This window comes from Scardinius erythrophthalmus, assembly GCF_964197995.2.
Source record: "Scardinius erythrophthalmus genome assembly, chromosome: 21".
Lineage (NCBI taxonomy): Eukaryota > Metazoa > Chordata > Actinopteri > Cypriniformes > Leuciscidae > Scardinius > Scardinius erythrophthalmus.
This window is the reverse complement of record NC_138241.1, coordinates 28,094,970-28,117,070: the sequence shown is the minus strand read 5'-3', so window position 1 is coordinate 28,117,070 and position 22,101 is coordinate 28,094,970. Positions and strand designations below refer to the sequence as shown.

General features: G+C 38.6%; 1 protein-coding gene across 8 annotated transcripts in view; it reads left to right on the top strand.

Moving 5' to 3' along the window:
• Nucleotides 1-22,101, top strand: part of fgfr3 (fibroblast growth factor receptor 3) — a 44,887-nt gene that overhangs the window by 5,708 nt on the left and 17,078 nt on the right. For 5 of the 8 annotated variants that reach the window (XM_081350487.1, XM_081350485.1, XM_081350483.1 and 2 more), the window contains exons 5-8: nucleotides 750-972; nucleotides 10,278-10,544; nucleotides 14,097-14,162; nucleotides 17,225-17,394. In XM_081350487.1, coding sequence (XP_081206613.1) covers nucleotides 828-972; nucleotides 10,278-10,544; nucleotides 14,097-14,162; nucleotides 17,225-17,394 — 648 coding nt within the window. In that variant the 5' untranslated portion in view covers nucleotides 750-827. The remainder of the gene's footprint in view (nucleotides 1-749; nucleotides 973-10,277; nucleotides 10,545-14,096; nucleotides 14,163-17,224; nucleotides 17,395-22,101) is intronic. The other 3 variants (XM_081350489.1, XM_081350488.1, XM_081350490.1) reach the window with 1 other exon arrangement.

Genomic DNA, 22,101 nt, shown 5'->3' with positions numbered 1-22,101 from the left:
TAAAGTTAACACAAACATTTTGTGTGTCTAAACCAAGGCTGTTCTGAAATAACAGGAGTTCAAGTTTAAAGCAACCCAGAGTTCTCACATTTTCTCAACGTCTTTGAACGAAAATCTCTCAGCGGGGAACCAAACCATACAGCCCACAGTATATATGTGTGTGTGTACATGTGTGTATTTAAAGCACTTTACATTCCTTTTATTGTGACTAATGTAAACTCTCTATGCGGCAAGACACAGACACACACACACACACACACACAAGTCACAGAGTGTGAGGGGAGCATATGTTTTCTTTAGAGAGATAAGTGTGTTTGTGTTAGCTTAGTGTAAGAGGTGTTTCAGAGTAGCCCGACCAGTGAGAAAGAGAAAAAAAAAGGGAGAGTAAGAACGCAAAAGAGAGTTTACAACAAATCCCAGTCTCGTCTTAACTAGCGCAGGACACGTAATATGAAATCACTCCATTTCATGCTCTCGTGGCAGTTGTGTGTGGTCGTCGCACTTTATTTTTCAATTTACAGTATACGCAGAGAGCCTGCTGGAGACATTTGCACGTCAGCATGGCATTTCAATGGAGTGCTTTGAAAAATATGTCCCCTATCAAAATAACAAAAAAAAACAGGCATAATGTTGATTGAATATATGAGACCATTTTTATTCTTCACTCCTAAAAATATGATAAAGTCTTTGTTCTGTGTTCCTTCTCTATTAGACCTATTATGATTGTTGAATATGATCTTGCATTTCAGGTTGGGAAGAATCAGCGTTTCTGACAGGAGTGTGTTTGTGGCAGCGCCACATTGACAGCATGTGTGTAAAGGTGGAGGATGTCTGAGTCTGGTCTCTGTGGTGAGGACACCCGTCCCCGCGTCGTTCCGCCCGGGATGGTCCCGCTCTGTCTCCTCCTGTACCTCGTGTCCCTCATCTTCCACTCGGTGGACAGCGCCCACCTGCTGTCTCCAGAGCCCACAGGTCAGACATTACACTTCACCTTCTCTGTCTTACTGTCTGCAGGGTTCCCAGAAAATCACAAAAACCTGGAAAAATTCCATGCCTGGAAAAGTTACACTGTTGTTTAGAAGTTTGGGGGCTGTAGAATTTTTTTTTGAAGTTTCATATGCTCACCAAGGCTGCATTTATTTGATAAAAAAATACATTAAAAAGAGAAATATTGTTAAATATTTATGCAATTTAGATATTTCAGTCTGAACTGTCTTCAGTGTCACATTATCCTTCAGAAATCATTCTAATATGCTGATTTACAAGAAGCATTTCTTGTTATTACCAATGAATAAAGCAGTTGTACTGCTTAATATTTTAGTAGAAACCGTGATCATTTTTTTGTCAGGATTCTTTGACAAAAGTTTGAAAGAACAGCTTTTTTTTAAAGTGGAACTCTTTTGTAACGTAAAAATCTTTACTGTCACTTTTGATCAATTTGATGTGTCCTTGATGAGTAGAAGTATTCATTTCTTTCAAAACAAATCTTACTGACCCCAAACTTTTGAACAATAGTGCATGTTTCGATCTGAAATATTTGGTTTAGAGTTCTCTAATAATTATTGATTTGTCAGTGTTCTATTCTTGTAAACAGATTCTGTTCAATGAATCTGTCAAACCACAGATTGGTCTGAAATTGTGATTCATTATAGTGAATCATCTAAATCAGAATCATTTTTTAAAAACATTCAAAGTTATCTCAAATGACTGGAAAGGTCGTGGACATTTCAATTGTGAATATACATTTCTACAGTTATGATTTTACACTGTATTTTGTCTTCAAAACACACAGTAGGTCTTGTGTAATAAAACTTGCAAGCCACTTGATGTTTGATTGGTAAATGAATGTGTTGTTTCTCTTCTATGAATCAGTCAAACCGTGTTCACACTAGTCTGAATGATTCATTTTAGTTCATCTGAATCTCTGCACCTCCTTTTGAAACACGAAACCTTCTTTAAATACTTAAAATAGCGTAAAAACTGCTTCGAAAACGGAGTACTGTTTGTTACTATTATTTATCACATGAAAATGAAAGGGTTGTCAGTGATTCTGTGTTTTTAAGGAGCTCGAGTTACAGCCTCTTCGATTGGTCAGTGTGACAGGCTGAGTTTGTACAGTGGCACAAAGTGGGTATTGTTGCAATGAACACTTGTGTAGCTGATATTATGTAAACACACTTTGTCCTTGCCATTGATTTATTATCCCACAGTTGACGGATGAGGCCCTGCAGAGTGGATTACATGACAGTTAAGTGTGTGTGTGTGTGTGTGTGTGTGTGTGTGTGTGTGTGTGTGTGTGTGTGTGTGTGTGTGTGTGTGTGTGTGTGTGTGTGTGTGTGTGTGTGTGTGTGTGTGTGTGTGTGTGTGTGTGTGTGTGTGTGTGTGTGTGTGGACTGATTAAAAGCTTATCGCTCTAGGCAGATATTGTCTGAATTTTCTGCATATGTGGGCAGGTATGAGAGCCCAGGGTGCTGAGAGATGTGTTGATCATTATCAGTTGTTTGTTAAAGACAGGTTTCTTGGCCGAGTTCTCTGTTGTGTTTTGATTCTAGATGGCTCTAGCTCTACTGAACATGTTACAGTCACTTAGAAAATAGAAAGGAGCTTGATGCTTTCTTGGCCCATTTCTCTGCTTTTGGGAGAGATAGTCTGATTGGTGGTGGATCTGATTTCTCATACTGATAACAGGCAAATATTAGGAGACAGCGAGAGAATTACAGTTAATGTTCACACATGGTCTAAAGGAGAGAATGCAGAAAGTCTTCAGTGAAACCACAGAATAAACAAAGAGGGATTGTTAGGAGACAAGAACCTGCAAACACTTCACCACCCAGCTCCTTTTCACTCTTAATCCTAACCACCAAATCCCCTGTTTCTCTCTCTCTCTCTCTCTTTCTTTCGATTCCACTATTTATCCCGTCTTTTTAGGTCTGTTAATTCAGTGACAGTGAGTTTAAATCATTTCAGACAGACAGATTAAATCAATAAGACACAAGAGGCTCTGCATTTTAGTAAAATGTGTTCTTAGGCACAGCATATTAAAGTGGCAATTTTGCAATTTCTTCTGATTATTTATGGACATTTATAGACCCTTTGCACATTTGTGTGAATGTTTTCTGTTCTTTGTTATTAGTTGGGGTTTGTTCACCTCATTAATGATCTTTGAAACTCACTGCTGGTCAGCAGATGAGTTAATATTGAGAAGAGAAACACGTCCTCAGAATGCAGTCGATAACCTCCTGTTCACACACACACATGGAGTGTCTTCCTTATACCAGTACCTGCGCAGTAACGCACACACCTCTACACACAGAGAGGCAGAGGCGTGTGAAGCACGTACACACTTGCTGGCCTGTCAACCTGTAGGATGGGTGTCTTCAATGTAATTATAAGTTCCCCTGAAGGACATTACTTAGATACTTACTTAAAAGTCATAAGTGGTCAAACAAACAGGTGTGTGTGTGTGTGTGTGTGTGTGTGTGTGTGTGTGTGTGTGTGTGTGTGTGTGTGTGTGTGTGTGTGTGTGTGTTGTTCCTCTTTGGACCAATTCTTGTCAGACGACTCCTTTTATTCTTTTTTTGAGTCTTATATACATTTCTGTGGTTCTTTTACATTAAAGTGCTGTTCTTTTGAACTTTCTATTCATCACAGAATACTGAAAAAAATCCATCACAGTTTCAGTTTCCTAAAAATTATTAAGTAACAAAACATATATGAGAATGATTTCTGCAGGAATATGCAACACTGAAGACTGAAGAATGCATCACAGAAAAAAAAACAAATATATATATATATATATATATATATATATATATATATATATATATATATATATATATATAAAAACATATATTTTATATTTTAATAATATTTCACAATATGGCGGTCAAATAAAAACAGCCTAGGTCAGCATAAGATACTTTTTTTCAAAAACAATTTCAAATCGTACCAACCCCAAACTTTTGAATGGTTTTCCTGTAAGGGTTAGAGATAGCCTATATTAATTATAATTAGGTTTATATAAAAACAATAGAGGTCTATGGTATGCCGTCACTTAGCCAAGTCAACGTGTGTTTTTGTGTGTGTGTGTGTGTGTGTGTGTGTGTGTGTGTGTGTGTGTGTGTGTGTGTGTGTGTGTGTTGCTGATTTGCCTCACCTCTTCTATACCACTTTTGGCAGTCATGAACAGATGGCAGAAGTTATGTGCTGTAAGATGTCCAACAAACACACACAGAGACATGTACACTTCTCCTTTACCACCCATGGAATGAACCTCTGCCTTGGCAATATTCCTGGTCCAACACATACAGTACCACACACACACACACACACACACACACACACACACACACACACACACACACAACAAACCAGTGCTTGGTGTGTCACAAAAACAGCAGTCCATCTATCAATCACTTCTGGATTATGGTTTGATTTAAGCTTTAGGCTGGTATATTAGTGTGTTATACTGTATATTAGAGTCAGGAACACAGAGTCCTGTGTGACGGCTGCTTTCTCTCCTGGGATGCTTATGAATAGTTTATAAAGCATTAATAATGCATTAATGACAGTGTAACAAAAAGCATGAATAATGCATTTATGACAGTGTAACAAAGCTTATACCACACACTGATCAGTTTGTAACTGAAAGTGATCTAGTGTTGGCTTTGTTTAGCTGTGTGAGAGCATTATAAACTGTTATAATGTTACACAGGGACAGCGGGGCCCTAAGAATTTTTTGGTTTTAGTTATAAGCAGTTTGTGATAGACTAAACAGTCTGTCACATGTTTAGGGGAATCTGTTTTTGTTTATAACTTTGAGTTATAAATGGTATTGCATATTCATGTTAATACACTCAGACTGTGTGTATGTGTGTGTGATTTAGGATCTTTCTGAGCAGCTGTTGCCAGTTGCTTCTGGGTATCATTGGCTGGAAGGAAGCAAGGCAGAGGATTAGTACTTTTCCTGCCCAGTAATACCCCATCTCTCTCTCTCTCTCTCTCTCTCTCTCTCTCTCTCTCTCTCTCTCGGTTCTCTCTGAAAATGCTATATTTCTATTCATACTAAAAGACAGAGTGGGTAAAGGGGGAAGGGCAGAGGCCATGGAGAGGTGACTTGTTTGTGTGTGTATTTGCTTGATCGCTTGTGTTTTCCTTAAGGGCAATTTGAGGTCACAGAGTTGAAAGAGTAACATCTCACTCAGCTCATTTCTTATTCTGTCATCATCACAATGACATTTTTTAACTTCATTCAGAGAGTTAAGACAACTTATTGGGCTTTACAGCACACATTTGACATACAACAATTTAGTAGTGATAGACCAATATATATTGGCCAGGATGAGAAATATATATCAGTATTATATTGGCCCTTGAAATGTATATGGGTGGATATTGTTAACTGCTCTATTGTCCTCTCTTGGTCTAAATTACCCAACAAATAAATATTGGGTTACACTTTTTTTACGCTGTAATTATACAGTTAAGTACTGAGTAACATTAATTAACAACGTGTTTACTATAGGGTTACATTTATAGGGTTTAGTTGAGGGTTTGTTGCTTGTATTTACACATATTTACAGTTATTGCTGTAGTAAGCACGTGTAATGTGTAACAAAAACAGTGTAAAATAAATTGTTACTAAATACTACATTCAAAGTATGTCACCAAATATTTTAAACATAACGTTTGACTACTAATGTGAATATTGGGACTCTTAATAAATGTAACATTTAGGGTTAGGGTCAAGAACAAGCCTTAATTTCCACTCGTAATTAAACAAGTTTCTATTGTTCAAAAGATCATACAACAAATTTTGTTAACCCTACTTGTAAGAAAACTACTTAAGAAATAATTTGGAAAAAATAATAGTTTGTGAAATATCCAAAGATTTGCTGATGCTACTTTAGATTAAGAGCATGTGTTCAAGCTACTGCCGTGTGTTTTGAGTGTGTGTTCTGTACAGTGTGCAGGGTTTGAAACTAGGCCAGTTCGTCTATGGAATGACAATTAAGATGGTCCAATCACTGATTTCAACCTGTGTGTTTGTTTCAGTGTGTGTGTGTGTGTGTGTGTGTGTGTGTGTGTGTGTGTGTGTGTGTGTGTGTGTGTGTGTGTGTGTGTGTGTGTGTGTGTGTGTGTGTGTGTGTGTGACTCTTTGAGGGTGTAGACATGTATGTGTTGAAAATGATTTATTTGATTTTTTTTTAGCACAGAGATAAAGCAAGTTATGTGTATATTTATTTAATATGTGCATGTGTGTGTTCTTAAAGGGTTTGGCTCAGACTCTAGATGGGGTCTGTATCTTCAGAACATCCAGCTTCCGTTACTAATTAGAGCACTGATGCGGGAGGGTTTGTGTGTGTGTGTGTGTGTGTGTGTGTGTGTGTAGACAAGGCTTTATTTTTGGATGCAGCAGCTTTCTTAAACTTTCCTCGGGCACTCCATCGCACACACACACGCCTCAACAGGACAGAATAAAAGAGGTAACAAGCTGCAAACTCTTCTCCGCCCACCTCTCTTTCTGTCGTAATCCTAATCGCCGATTGCTTCTTTCTTTTTTTTTTCATGCCAGTCTCATTTAGAGGGGGCTCTGGCTCAGAAACGTGAGGTTCCTACATCCGGCATCTACGTCTCAGACTAGATACTCATATACTCCTTTAAAGTAACCAGATTGTAACATGCAAGAAGTGTGCATGAGACTGTGTGCGTGAATGTGTGTTGTTTTCAGTCTGAAGGTCAGATGACCGTAGGGGTTGTTGACTGAGTGTGTCACGCCAAACGACCGAAAGCAGCGGGAAACGGCAAAAGAGCATACTGGCACAGCTCACATTGGTGTGCGTGCCTGTGTGTGTGTGTGTGTGTGTGTGTGTCTGTGAGTTGATAAAGGTGCAGACTAATTAGCTGCTATAAATCAGCTGCATGTATTGATTACACTGTGTCACAATAGATCACGTACCTGTGCTTTCAGCCATGACTGTGTGTGTGTGTGTGTGTGTGTGTGTGTGTGTGTGTGTGTGTGTGTGTGTCCACGCACCCTCTCTATCCTCCCCCTCATTCTCTTGTTTTAACCTGTCGCTTTGTTGCAACACCCAAAACAAGTGGAACCAGAGACTCTTAGTCGTGCATACATTTATCACATGCTGTCAACTGTGTGTGTGTGTGTGTGTGTGTGTGTGTGTGTGTGTGTGTGTGTGTGTGTGTGTGTGTGTGTGTGTGTGTGTGTGTGGTCCTATTATTCCTAATGTTATGGGGACCAAATGTCCCCTCAAGTAATACCTGTACATTTTAACCTTGTGTGGACATTTTTTGGTCCCCATGAGGAAACAAGCTTATAAAAAATCTGAAATAGGTGTGTGTGTGTGTGTGTGTGTGAGAGAGAGAGAGAGAGAGAGAGAGAGAGACAGAAAGAGAGAGTAAATGCATAGCGACAGCATAGCGACTCACTATAAGTCTCTACAAAAAATTAATAAATCAAGAGGCCACATTAACCACCTCTCAAAACATAGATGTGTTTGTAAATCGGTATTTTTATTTAAAAAAAAAAATAGAAAAATGCATTTTTTCCTTTATAACAAAAAATTACGCTGCACAACTGTTTCAATATTGATAATAATAAGAAATGTTTCAAATCAGCATCATGTGACATTACATTACTTGGAGTAAGGACGCTGAAAATTCAGCTTTGCCATCCCAGAAATAAATTACATTTTATATATTAAAATAGAATACTGTTTTTATTGTATTTTTTATCAAATAAATGCTACTTTAGTGAGCGTAAGAGACTTAACTTTTTTTTTTTAAATCTTACGAATCCCAAACTTTTGACCCCAAAACTACTGCTAAAAAATGCCTTGTTGACCTGTTTCATCATAAAAGCAGTCAGATATATTCCAGTAACTGCTGTGTTGCCCATGGCAGCAGTTTTAAATTACATCTCACATATTACTCCGCACAACTCTGGCAAAACACAAAAAAACCTTTCATCTTTTCCGCTTGATCAAAGGAAAAACTGTCCTCAATACATGCAAGTGTGTGTGTGTGTGTGTGTGTGCTGAATATAAATGGGTGCTTGAATGATTATGAAAATACATGAAGCTGATTATAGAGAGAAAGTATGATTACAGGCTTTGGATGAAGGTAGCGTTGTGGTCACCAAGGCCAGGACATTTGTGTGTTTTATGCCAACGGATCACATCCAGGATGTTTGACCACTGCTGGATTCTAGCGAACTAGTCTTGACTTGAGCCAATCAGTGTTGTCAAGATGTCATATCCTGTGGCTCCAGAGTGATTAGTCACATGACATTTCCGACTCAAAAACAGCAGATTTCCAATCACATACTTCGGGATCGTACTTAACCTGAGTAACCGCGATAATGGAAATGCTAACAGATACATACTTTGCATTATGCATTTCGGAGCACAGTGACTTAGGAGGCTTGTATAGTCTTACAGAGTAAACCAAGGTTGTAAGCCTTCATAAAAGCCAAAATCTCACCTGATCTGTTGCCCTCAAGAGGTTTCTATATCAGCCTTGTAAAACCTCAGCGCTCACACTAGCTCTATTCTCCACTCTCCTCCTGGGAAATATGGGAACACACAGTAGCCATTTATGATATTTATTTATAACCCCTTCCCCCATGCACATTAGTGTCTTTCACTGGGCCCAGCATATGTTTCACAAGCACACACACCCTCTCTTCCACAGGATATAGAATAGACACACACACACACAGCAGCGTTTTATTCTCTGAAGGTGCCGCCATCTGATAAGCACTGAGGTACCTTCGGATTCGAGTGGTATGGGGTGGGAGAGGTAGAGAAATGAGTGAAAGACAAGATGAAAGGTAGAAAAAGGGGATGGAGAAGCAGACGTGACAGCGTTCAAGAGTGAAACACACAAGAACTGATATGAGAAGTGATCAAAGAGATATTAACACTTCACGTGGCCTTCAGACAGTCTCAGACAGAGTGGTGTTTTTGGACTTTGCGCTTAACAGCATGTGTGTATGCGTTCACATGTAGCGGGGCGATCTATAATTCATATGCCCGATTCTGTATTCTACTCAAGCTTAGTCTTGTCTGCAAGCCGTCTGCCAACACACTCCTGACCTCATACACACACGCACAAGCGCAACATCTATCAAATATATCAATCCTTTGTGAGTCTGTCACCGCTCTTCCCAGAGATGAATGTCACTTTGAAAATAAGAGAGTGATAGAGATGCTACAGAAAGAAAACCAGGTTTTATGGAGGAAAATGAAGGAAACTGTGTTAGGTGGAATAATTATTCCAGCATGCTGCATTTCTGCGCCTCAGCGGGGTCTCCATGGCGTTCACCGGGGTGGTTAATAAACATATTTGTTTATTTATTATTCCTGCTGTGCGATTGTGTGATTTTTAGACCAGTCTTGGTGGAAAAATGTAGTGATTTTGTTATTTAAAATGAATTGTAGATCTGCCTGTCAAACTCTACTACACTCTTAAAAATAAAGGTACTTTATTGCCATTGATGGTTCCACTAAGTACCTTCAACATCCATGGAAACTTTCCATTGGACAAAAGTTCTTCAGATAATTAAAATATTTTTAACATGAAGAAAAAATGTTCTTTTAAGAACTTTAAAAAAATTTTTTTTGATGTAAATAACAACAGTAACTGTTAATTAAGGGTTCGAGTACAACATGGGTTCGATTCCCTGGGAATTTATGTTGAACATACTATCATATCTAACAAATCTCAGGGGTATGTATGAGTTGTCATCAAACGCCTGTACAATTAAATTAGCTACTTAAATATTAGCTAGATATTATCGTCAACTTTCCCTAACTTGCTAAGCAAGATTTATTTTAAACTGTTTATACACCCTTATAATAGTCGAGTGGGGAAAAAAAACATTTTGCGTTCTGAATTACTGTCGGTAAGAATACAATGACGCCAATGAGTTTACATAGACTTACAATGTAAATCGAATCAATTAAATACATACCTTCAACATGCTTTAAGTCACTTCAGATATAATCTCCACATTTCTGTCATGACAACTCTCATATCCATTACAATAGTAGGCATGTACAATATAGCATACATGAATTACCCGTAGCAGATCTATACAGGTGGAGCTGGGGAAGGTGGAGGGTTTCTGAAAGCGCACTGCAAATGCTGACCAAGTATTTTAAGGTTAAGCAGCAAGCTCATTGTCTACTGATACAGCAGTAGACAATGTTAATGAATTTACTTCATTAACATGTCTCTCTCTTTTTTCTCTCTGTTAGACTGGGTGTCGAGTGAGGCGGAAGTGTTTCTGGATGACCACGTAGCAGGAGTCGGGGACACCGTGGATCTGTCCTGCACACCGCATGACTTCCTGCTTCCCATCGTGTGGCAGAAAGATGGCAATGCCGTGTCTCCTAGCAACCGTATGCGGGTGGGGCAAAAAGTGCTTCACATCATCAACGTCTCCTATGAAGACTCGGGGGTGTACTCCTGTAGACATGCCCACAGCAGCATGCTGCTAAGCAACTACACCGTCAGAGTCACCGGTCAGTCTCTCCTTCTCTCTCCTAATAATACTTAAGTAGCAGTCTTGTTGTTCCTTCCCTACAGTAGACTTTGGTGCACAAGCTCAGGCACGCAAAACACTAATTGGAAACTCACCAGTCAGACTTGTTCTCAACAGGCAAATAGGTCTTGAGACATACTCCCAGCACACACCTACAGGCTGACTTGACGTTTATCAAACAAGCACAATAACACTCATATTGCTTAATATTTCAAAGTAATTGGGCTGTTTTAAACTGTGTATGGTTTTACCAGAATAAAAATGGGTGTTATAAAATAGGGCCTCTTTGGGGAAGTAGGGAGGAAAATAGAATATATTGGTCACTACAAATTAAAATCAGTGTGAACATTTTTAGAATAGACACTAGAGTTGTTGTTTGTCTGTGCATCACACATGGCCCATTGAACTGGCCTGTCAGGTATTATTATCTTTTACAATTCAAACCCTGAAGAATGGAATCTGAACACTGCTTACTGCGCAATATACTGTATAATGTCTGTTATTATATAAAAATAGTATGTGCTGCAGTTTGCATTATGCAGTGTTACACGTTTCAGTGCTGGCATGCTACATTACTGACACATGATCTTAATTCAGCAAGTGCTGTTTAGTATAGTGTTAGTTTATAATTATTTAGTTCATTAATAATTAATATCTAATAATTAATTGGTGTTATTTAATTATTTTTAAAATAAGAACATTTGTTTATTATAATTAAATTAACAATTGGAAAAAAAAATCTTTTTAAAGGTACAATATGTAATTTTTTTGCTTTAAAAATAGCAAAAATCACTTTATCTAGCCTATGTTATATATTTTTTTTTAGTTGTGTTCTTACATTATCCTGACTGTTTCCAACAACTTTCAAACCAGGAGAAATTTGTAATTTAATTCGAAGACACGTACCGTTTCTTTATTTCCGTTTTGTCGCCGTCAATGGCGTCATATCCGCGTTCTCCCTGGTTTCCGCTCGTACTGCCATAGTAACCAGAGCCCTCTGATAGTAACCAAGGCGACAGACGTGGACAACTGTGTAGTTCGTAATGTCTATTTGCACGCTGTTGTTGTTTCGTTCAAACATTATGGACCATGGCAAGCAAACTTTGGATAAAAAAGGAGAACTAAAACGAGAATCAATATCAGCGCTGTGTTTTCGAGATGCCGAGAGCTCCACGTCCGAGACTTCGACCGCTCCTACATGTAATTTATTAAACAGGTGAGCACATTTACATAAAACTAATCAATGTTATATAGTTCAACAATGATAAAATGTTAGAATATGATCTGTATGTTATTCTTATGTTGATCTAGCTTACTGCTAGTCTTATACAGACAAACTAACACGTAGAATAACATAAATTTCAACACATTCAAATGCAGTTTAGTGTGATAGTGTAATGTTAGACCAAGTGAAACAGCGCTGTGTTACCTCACAAGTTTAATTTGTCTAATAAACTGACCTGTGAGTAGTAATTCTGCACTTGCGTGTAGTTCGGTAGAATGAAATGTCCATATTCCTTTTATATCCACGGGACTCGCGTCGCGTGTGGAGCTGATAGCTGTCTCTTAGCAATCCCGACCTGCTTCACATCACAGTCATGAAAACATCGATGTATTTATTCATCCATAAACATTATTAGATCGGTCGGCTTGACGTTGACGACAAGATCCATAATTCTTAGCAAATGTTGCGTCATCAAACTACGCCTTTGTTATTGTAAGAGGTTAGCGACCCCTAGCGGCGGAAAAAATTACATATTGTACGTTTAAATATGTAAAAATAATTTTACGTTTGGCTGTCCAATCAAATAATGAGTTAAGAAAAACATGTTTAAAATTGCTCTTGATGCTGTTGCTGTTGAATTTGCACAGTTTACTAAATACTACAGGTTCATACTGTAACAAAAAAGATATCATTAAACTCTTAAGACAAACAGACATTACATGCTTGAATGCAGATTCTTTTTTTTTGTGGGGCGTGTGTGTTTGTAATGTGTGTGTTTTTATATGGTAGTGTGGAGTGATCTTTGGTTCTGTAAACTCGAGGACACAAGCTGAGCTGCTCATTGACAACTAATTAGAATGTAATTATCTGGAATCTCTTTATCATTTAAAGCAAATGGAAAAAGTAAGAGCACAGGGAGATTTTTAATTTTTTTTTACCAACATGTGTTTGGCGTTAGGCCAGGGCAAACCGGCTCTCCTTCTCGCAGCGTCTGGAGAAAGACAGAGAAAAAAAAAGTGAAACGGGCTCACAACCTGCACCAATTATTGCATGCCGATAAAATGTCCACAAGACAGCAATATCCTGTTCTGCACACTTTAACACTAAAAACAGCTACCAGACACACTGATAGACAGCAACATGCAACACACAACATATCTTTACATTGATAGTTCATATAAAATTACTCACCCTCATGTCGTTCCAAACCCCTAAGACATTCGTTCATCATCGGAACACAAATGAAGATCTTTTTAACGAAATCTGAGAGCTTCATGAAAGTAATCCATGTGACTCCAGTTTAACCTCAGTTTAATGAAGTGATACGAGTGCTTTGTTTGCACTAAAAAAAACATTATTTACCACTTTATTTTCAAAATGCGCAACGACGTCTGCTCTCACGTCAACACGATACTCATGCTTAGTGGTGCTCACGTGAACGCGCGTTGAAGATTAATATTTTGTAAATAAAGTGGTATGGATGAAGCATATGTCTTAAGATGCTTCACGCCAGGTTTGACATCGATGACATGAAACATTGGTTTGCATGGGTTTTGTCAGTGACGTTGTGTCAATTTTTGACTTTGGGGTGTATTAATCCTTTAAAAACATAAAACACCACAGAACAACAACACAAACCATCATAACTCAAAAAATATATGTAACATAAACTCCCAGTAGCCAATAAAGACTGTGAAGCCACAAAAATGTGAAAATATAGCATAAATCTGAAACTAACACACACACACACACACACACACACACACACACACACACACACACACACACACACACACACACACACACAGAAAGCTTCAGTGTCCAAGTAACAGCATATCTTTAGTACTAAATAGGCCTAGTGTTGGATTTCACGCTCCACTGGTATTTTAGGAGTGTGTGGTGTACAGTTTTACCTGTGTAAATGTTCAGAGGAGGAGCTGAAGACAGAATAATCTCCTATTCAGGGTCATAGTGTTTTTTTTCTCCCTCTGAATAAGTTCATTTAGAAGCAGGATACGGGAGTGTGTATTTGTGTGTGTGTGTGTGTGTGTGTATTTCAGGACATGTGTGTAAAAATACAGCTGTTGTCAGAAATCTCACTGAATCTCGGCTAACATCTGCCATCCATTAACCGCTCTGTGTGTGTGAGTGTTTGGGGGGTGTGTGTGTGTAGTAATTGGTTTTGATTTGTTATCAGTTTATTTTCCTCATTTTGCAGATCATATGAATAGGTTCATTGTTCATACAGAAAGGCCACTGTGCTGTGTAGTAATAAGATCACTCTCTCCATCTCCCTGTCTCTCTTAGATTCGCTGTCCTCTGGTGATGATGAGGACTATGATGAAGATGAGGACGATGCAGGTAATGGAAATGGTGTGTTTTACCCTCTCATTTCTCATTTCATTCCTCTTTTTTGATTGAGATTTCATGAGGTGTCTCTGTTTTGCAATAAATGCATGTGATTGCTGTCTTTCTTAGCTGGGGATAGGTTGCATTTCATTTCATCAGCTACTTTTCCCCCACTTGATACGAACATGCAAATTCTCACGAGAGATGGAGAGAGAAGAAAGGAAAAGAAAAGAAATAGTTTAAAGTCTAATAGCATCAACTGAAATGTGACTAAAAATCTCAGAAAAAGTCACAATATCTTCAACTATGTGTATAACAACTAAAGAAAGAAACTAGAGGAAGATTCTGTTTTAGTGTTCATTTCAGTGACCCAACTGACATATATATATATATATATATATATATATATATATATATATATATATATATATATATATATATATATATATATATATATATATATATATATATATATATATTAACACATTCTGATAAATGTCTATACAGGCAAACAGGTCAATATACTGTAGCAAGAGAATCAGAATATCTGATTTTATTCATATTTCAAACCAGTCATGTCAAAAGTTGTTTGTTAACCATTTTTAAAAGGTTAATTGAAAAGTAGGATTTGGTGACTAATCAGACACGACAACAAACTTTGCTCTTTCAAAGCTCAGCAGAATTAAGGAAGATCAGACAATTATGTTTTACATAAGAATACATTTTATCTCAGATGTTTCTTAAAAATCCCCTAGGAGAAATACAAATAGAGACAAATTCATTTTTTTAATAGAATAAGTGTATAGAGATAAATAAATAAATCAAATGCATAGCAAAGCCCAGATATTTTCAATTTGTTGAGAAATGTTTGAGTAAATATTGAAATCTCGCAGACTTTGATATCTTGGAAAAACTGAGAACATCGAGATCTCTTCAGTGTTGTTATTGTTAACTAAAACTATTAAAAAATATTTGTTGGTAATTAAAATAAAGCTAAAATGAAATAAATAATAAATATTAGATGGAAAACTTAAACTTGCTTAACTAAAACAAAAATTAGAAAAGTTGCCTCGGGAACTTACTGAAATAATTAAGTTTAATAAGCTGAAGTATTAACACTAAAAACTTACTACTTTTTTTTGACAAAAAAAAAAAAAACTGACAAAAGCACCTATTCAAATTACTCAAACCTAAACAAAAATTTAAATAAAAGCTGAAAATATAAAAATTAAAGCTAATTAAAAAAACATAAAAAAAATATTGAAAAAGTATATACTGTAAATAATAGTAAAATAAAACAGGATCTCTGAAACTCTTGATGACACACATACAAGATTGCTGTGAGTCTTTCTCTGAGGGAGAGATTTGAGATGCAGGAGACATTCTCTAATATCATTGCTTTGTAGGAGAAACAACTGAGATTTGAAAGAGATCTCATTTGTGATTTTTTAAAGAAAGAGAGAGGGAAGGGAAAGCTAACACATCTGTCTGTTGTGGTGGGATAGGGGTTGGGGGAGGGTCTCCGGGTTGAGGGGAGGGCATGAAACGAGGGATTAAGCGAAAAACCAAAACCCCTTTAGAGTTTAATGACCAGTAATCCAGCTCTAATTAAGAAAGAGAGAGAGATGAGAGCACACTGGAGCTGAGAGCTGTGAGGTCTGGGCTCTCTGGAACATTTGAGAAGAGTTGAGGTCGTGTGACATCTGATGACATCATTCTGTAATATCTTAATGATGCAGCGCTGGTTACTGCTCTCAGTTTGGCTGACTGAAGCAAGCTGTGCGTAATATCAGCTGTGTGGAGTTGAACTGCACTTTGATGGCTTTTTTTTGGCTGTAGAATAAAAGAAATGGAAAAAAAGTTGGGTCACTGTAGATTCGCGGTTCCCACTTCAAAGCTCAAATTGTCTGTATTGAACTCTATAAAATAGCAAACCACACACACTCACACACACACACACACACAAACAAACACACATAGGGGCCAGGTCCACTGTTGGGTGAGTTTTCCTGACAGTTCCACTGACCATTTGAGTATGCAGTGCAAACTGGGAGAGAGAGAGAGAGAGAGAGAGAGAGTGGGTGTGTGTGTGTGTGTGTGTGTGTGTGTGTGTGTGTGTTGTATGTAGGCATCAGTGTGTCAGTTATGCCAAAGGAAATGCCTGCCTGCCAATCACCCTTCACATTCACAATCTGATAGTGTGAGCAAATAATGCACAAGAGAATTATATTCAGTCTAGTAAATGGGTTTATTGTGTGTATGTGTGTGTGTGTGTGTGTGTGTGCGCGCTCACAGATGTGTGTTTGTGAGCTTGCATGTATGTCTGGAGCGAAATGTGGCGTCTGTGGGTTTAATCGCCAAGTTCGCGGGTTGATCGGATCTGGATTTAATTGTTTGAGGAGGGATGAAAGTATGTTTACTCAATCTCTTAAAGACACACACACACACTTACAAAGTACAAGACTTGTCTGAAAATGAAAATAATGACTATTATTATTTTAGCTAAAGAATGTTACTGTAAGTATTTATGCTCTGATATTTGGCATTAGCTACTAGGAAGCATAAACACAGACCCGACCACATGACAGTCAACATTATATACTAAATTTGTGGGAAGATTAAATGAAGGAAAATTGGTCCGTTATTATAATAGGCTGTTATTATTAGGAATCCACATTGTGCGATCATGGCTCTGTGAAGGATTCAACACTGGGAATCTTTCAGTGTTCAGTCCGCAAGAGCACACTCCTCACACTCACGTAAGAGTGTATGTAAGTGTGTTTGCTTTTCCAAACAAATTTTAATTCAGTCTGGGAATTAGGCAGCCAGTCTGACGCTGCCACAGAGCGCACAAGAAAAATCTTTCCATAAACATTCACCCGCACGAAGACTCCCGGAGAGGGAACACCCTACCCCCTGAAAAATGGCACTGCATGTCAACATACACTTATATAGAGCTCCATTTGCACCTATGGATTCATGTACTGTGCATTGGAATGTTTTGGGAAACTTTCATTACATAAGTTATAGTTTATATTTTCAGCAGCATGTGATTTGATTCTCATTTTTATATTTCTGTCCAACAGAAGCTCCATACTGGACCCATTCCGACCGGATGGAGAAGAAATTGTTGGCCGTTCCTGCCGCCAATACGGTGAAGTTCCGCTGTCCCGCCGCTGGCAACCCCACACCCACCATCCATTGGCTGAAAAATGGCAAGGAATTCAAAGGAGAGCAAAGAATGGGCGGGATTAAAGTAAGGCAATAGGAATATCGATTAAGTCCGTGTGTATGTGCAAATATGTGATTGTGTGTTTAGTATTACAGATAATAAGAGTCAGCAATTAGTAATAATTTACGCAGATCCCCAACATCTGCTCTTTCAAGAGTTCTCTCTCTCTCTGGAGTTTATTTGCTTGTCGCCTCTAGAGGATCCGTCCACCTGTTGCTGTTCCTCTGTGAAAGAGCAGATGAACACAAAGTTCTGTGTGGTCTTGTTATTTATGTGTCGATACGTTTGTGTGCGGGTGTTGTTTGTGACGTGTATTGGAGAGCGTCCACTGATTCTTTAGATTATTTTTTATTTTTTATTACCAATCTTTCATCTCTCAGAGCTGTTGCTCCTTAGCACTCAATGACCCCCCCCCCCCCCCCCACACACACACACACACACACACACACACACAATTAAAGGGATAGTTCACCCCAAAAATATACAATTCTGTCATCATTTACTCACCCTCATGTTGTTTTAAACTTACATTTCTTCTGTGGAACATAAAAGAAGATATTTTGAGAATTTTTTCTTGTTGAGGGTTTTCTTTTTTCAGTCAATGGTGACCAAAACTGTTCAAAGTCATACAGGTCATTCAGGTTTGAAGCTACGTGAGTGTGGGTTAATGATGACAGAATTTACATTTTAGGGTGAACTATCCCTTTAAATATGACAGCGTTATTCATCACAACTTTCCTTAAGAGGCACATATTTTCCCCATAGCAAAGAAAAATCACAAATTAGATCTTCTCTCTCAATTGTTTCTTCTAGATAGCATTGAGAACAAATTGAGACTTTTACTTTTAACACATTTACAGATTTTTCTCTTGAGAAAAAGACACCAGTAATTTCACACATGTCCTTTGGAGTTTCAGATGAGATCTCAAACTGTAGTAGTTTTTAGTATATTTGCCAAGATATGAAAGTCTCAATATGAAGTGTTTCTCATCAAGTTCTTCTGATGCTATCCACATTTGTTTTATAGCGGTATACTACAACTGTACGTCAACAATTGCCTCATTTGTTTCTAAATTAACAGAATTTTAAGAGAAAACCCTGAAACTAGCAACTGGGACCTTCTGAGTGATGTTTGCACACACACACACGCACATTCACACAATTAGATTCTTTAACATAGCCTTGCTTTGCATTGACCTTTACGCATAGAAAATTACCAGTGTCTCCTAAGAGAGACATTTAGAAACAAAACACTGACCTCTTCACCTCTCCATAGCCATGGAGTGACCATCCCGCCCTTACAAAAACACACACGTATACACACACCAGGGGTCCACACTGACCCAGGGTCATCCTTTATACTAGACCTGCCCTCCGCATCAGCACAGTCACTGTTGGCATAGAGATCTCTGACAGCATCATAATAGCTTTATTTAACACACACATACACAGGGGCTTGACAGCTCATCCTAAATGTCTTCTGTCTCTATTAAGACCAAGGCTAAAAGTCACGGCTTTTATATATATATATGCGTAAGTATTTGTGCTTCCCTTGTGTGTGTGTGGATATGACAGGCCTGATGGCTTGATAACGCACTCAACGATGTGTTAAAACGCAGAGCGTCATGCTAAATTAAACATGAAGACTTCTCTAGGAGATCAGCATCTTAAAGCTCTTCTCTGCATGGCAAGGGGAACAATAATGGTGTGATTATGTTTCTATTGGCGCTGGAGCAGGTTGCAAGTTTGACTACCTCTTTGGCGACGTTAATTGCTGACTAAATGCGTTAAGATTGCAGAATGAGTTTTAAATGCAAGAAAATGAGTCACTTGCCGTACTCTCATTGTTTGAAACGATCCATGGCTTTGTTTAGACAGTTGACTTTCCCACAGCTTTCCCCTTCAAAGAGCCACACACACATTACCACAAACACACACTTACAAACAGACACACACACCTCAGACACTTTCTGTCCCTGACTGGCAGGGTTCTAAGGTCAGAGGTCACCTTTCTATTGAGTCATCAGAAGGGGGAGGTTCTGAGAGGGTGTTGCCGTGGCGATTTAGAGATCTTGATTGACAGGGGGAGGCGTGGCTTTTGTCATGCTCACATATGGCAGCCGAAGTCGCATTATTAGAATGCTAATCTGTGGCACTGTGGGTTAGTCACACCTCACGAACACATAAACACTGATGTTTTTTGAAAACGCTGCATTTGAGAGCGTGTGCAGCTCGCAACATATTCATCAGCTCAATTGACGAGCGAGTGGAGAAAGACTGTTGCGTCCTCCGAGAGATGACTCAATTTCAGTCACAGTTCTCTGTGGGACCACCATGCTTAGAGCATCAGTAATGAAATGCTGAATCTCTAATCCACCAACAAATGTCTCTTTTGTCTGTAAGCCACAGCAGTATATGTCTTTATGAAGTGCTTGGGTGCAATTAGTTATTCATTAATGTGTAAAAATATGTTTAAAAGTCAAGTGTGTAATGTTCTATCCCACTTGAATGTTCGGATAAGTGGTGGGTACCCTGCTGAAAATCGAGTATTGCTGGTGCCAGCGTAAGGTATGTTTTGAATGCTGGGACCAGTATGGGTTGCTGTTCTGCTGGTTCCCAGAATGGGATGCTGGTTGATGGTTTGCTGGCCCCGACATGAAATGGTGGTTACTGGTTCCCAGAATGGGATGCTGGTTGATGGTTCCCAGAATGGGATTCTTGTTGATGGTTTGCTGGTCCCCTGCATGGGAAGCGGGTGTGCTGGTGCACCAGCAAAGGTATATTTTGCACACTGTGACCAGCTTGGAATGCTGCTGTCTGGTGGACCAGCATATGTTATCTACTGTACTTCATGCTCCTTACTGCAATGACACCTTTTACTATACACTTTTTGGAATCATTGACTGACAGCTCCATTTTGCTTGAGAGCAGCATGACTTTTCTAGTCCACCAGCTAAACCAGCACTATACCCACATAAACCAGCCATGACCAGCATGGAATTCATGCTGGTTTATGCTAGATTTTTCAGCATGGTAGGATTAGGTTCAGGAGTAGGAGTAGGGTTAGCACTATATTTTCGGAGAAGAATGTTGTTCCGGGATCAACAAAATATGTTGATCCAGGAACATGTCTTACTTGGAAAAATCACAGTAACCCCGGCCGTCTGTACAATATTGATGGCTTCTTTTAATGGTGAAACATGTTGTATTCAGTAAGACCACTTAATAGAAAGTACCACTTTCCATTGAGAGAGAGAGATAGAGAAACAGTTTTGTCGTTTTAATGACTAACCCTGGGGTCAGTTGTTTTTGCTTCCTGTCTCTGTGGGTCAAATTAAACAGAACCGCTGTCGGAACGAGCCCGCACCGTTTTGACACAGCCATAAATCCTGGACACACGCATACACACAAACACACACATACTCAAGAGGGACCTGAGCTTCTTGCCACCTCCTGAGTCCCTTTACTCCCAATATTCTCTGAAGTTCTGTCACAATTCAGTTGAACTGAATGAATATCCACCACACTAGTTTTAACTCCTAACCCCAGTCTGACATCAGAGTTAAAGAGGCTTAATATGTTAACAGCATAATGCGGGGAGGAATTTGAGCAGGTCTTTTCGACTGATTATCGAACCTTGGCTTGGGTCATTCTCGTGCTGTTTTTTTTTTTCTGTGTCTGAATCAGCAGGGTACAGCGCGACATCACAACACTTTTCAGCTCTTATCTTTTGATGAAGGATGGGATAAATGCACTAACCCTCTCCTCCCGTTCCCTCTGGATAAAGAGCTCGGGTAGATTGAGGAACAGCTGAGAATTCCTCACAGCATTTCTTTTCAGCTGACAGATTGAGATAAATGTCTTACACACACACAAAATGTCAATTTCAAGTAAGATAGGGTCCTAAATTAAACTCTTGCCCTCTCATACTCTCACTGGACATGAGTAGCTGACATTAAATACTTTTGGGAAGTTAACCTGGATTTCAGTCCAATGGGGCTCAGCTTCCAACCTGAGCATGAGCTGATGTAGCTCAGATGAATATTTCTTGCCTTTAGTCCAAGGTTCAATTCTTGGTCTATTTAATAAAAAATAAATAAAAGAACATAATATAATATAATCACTGATTTTAAGGGTTAATTTATAGTTAATTTCTGATTATTTTAGGGATCTATTATTTTAGATTATTCTTCTAAATACCGTTTAGCAACTATTATGAAAGTTTATTTCATTTAAACTATTTGAACAGCATTTTGCTTGTTCTTTTATTATTATGTAGTAGTAGTCTTTATGACCTTTTAATGGTTGAGAGACATATTTTTAAAACTGAATTTGTCTCAATGCAGGATAGTTTAAAATTGACTAGTTACAGGACACTCAATATACAATATTTTCCCTTATACATTTATTAATTTGAGCCTAAAATCTTGATTTTAAAAAAGTCAATGGACACATATGCCAACTACTCTCATACATACATACTCTCTCATACATTTCTCGTACCATGCAGTGTGTCAATCAGCAAACACCAAAGGCTCACTGTGTGACAGTGAGCCAGCGAGAACGAACCGAGAGGAGGTGAGGATCCAGAAGACAAGGGGGAGGAGGAGGAGTGCAGGGGGCACAGGCGCCCTTGCCAACTTTCTTAGGCATGTGTGTTTGTCTATGTGCGTGTTGCCCTCTCAGTTGGTGTTACCATGCAACTGTTCAAAAACACAGCCCATAATATTT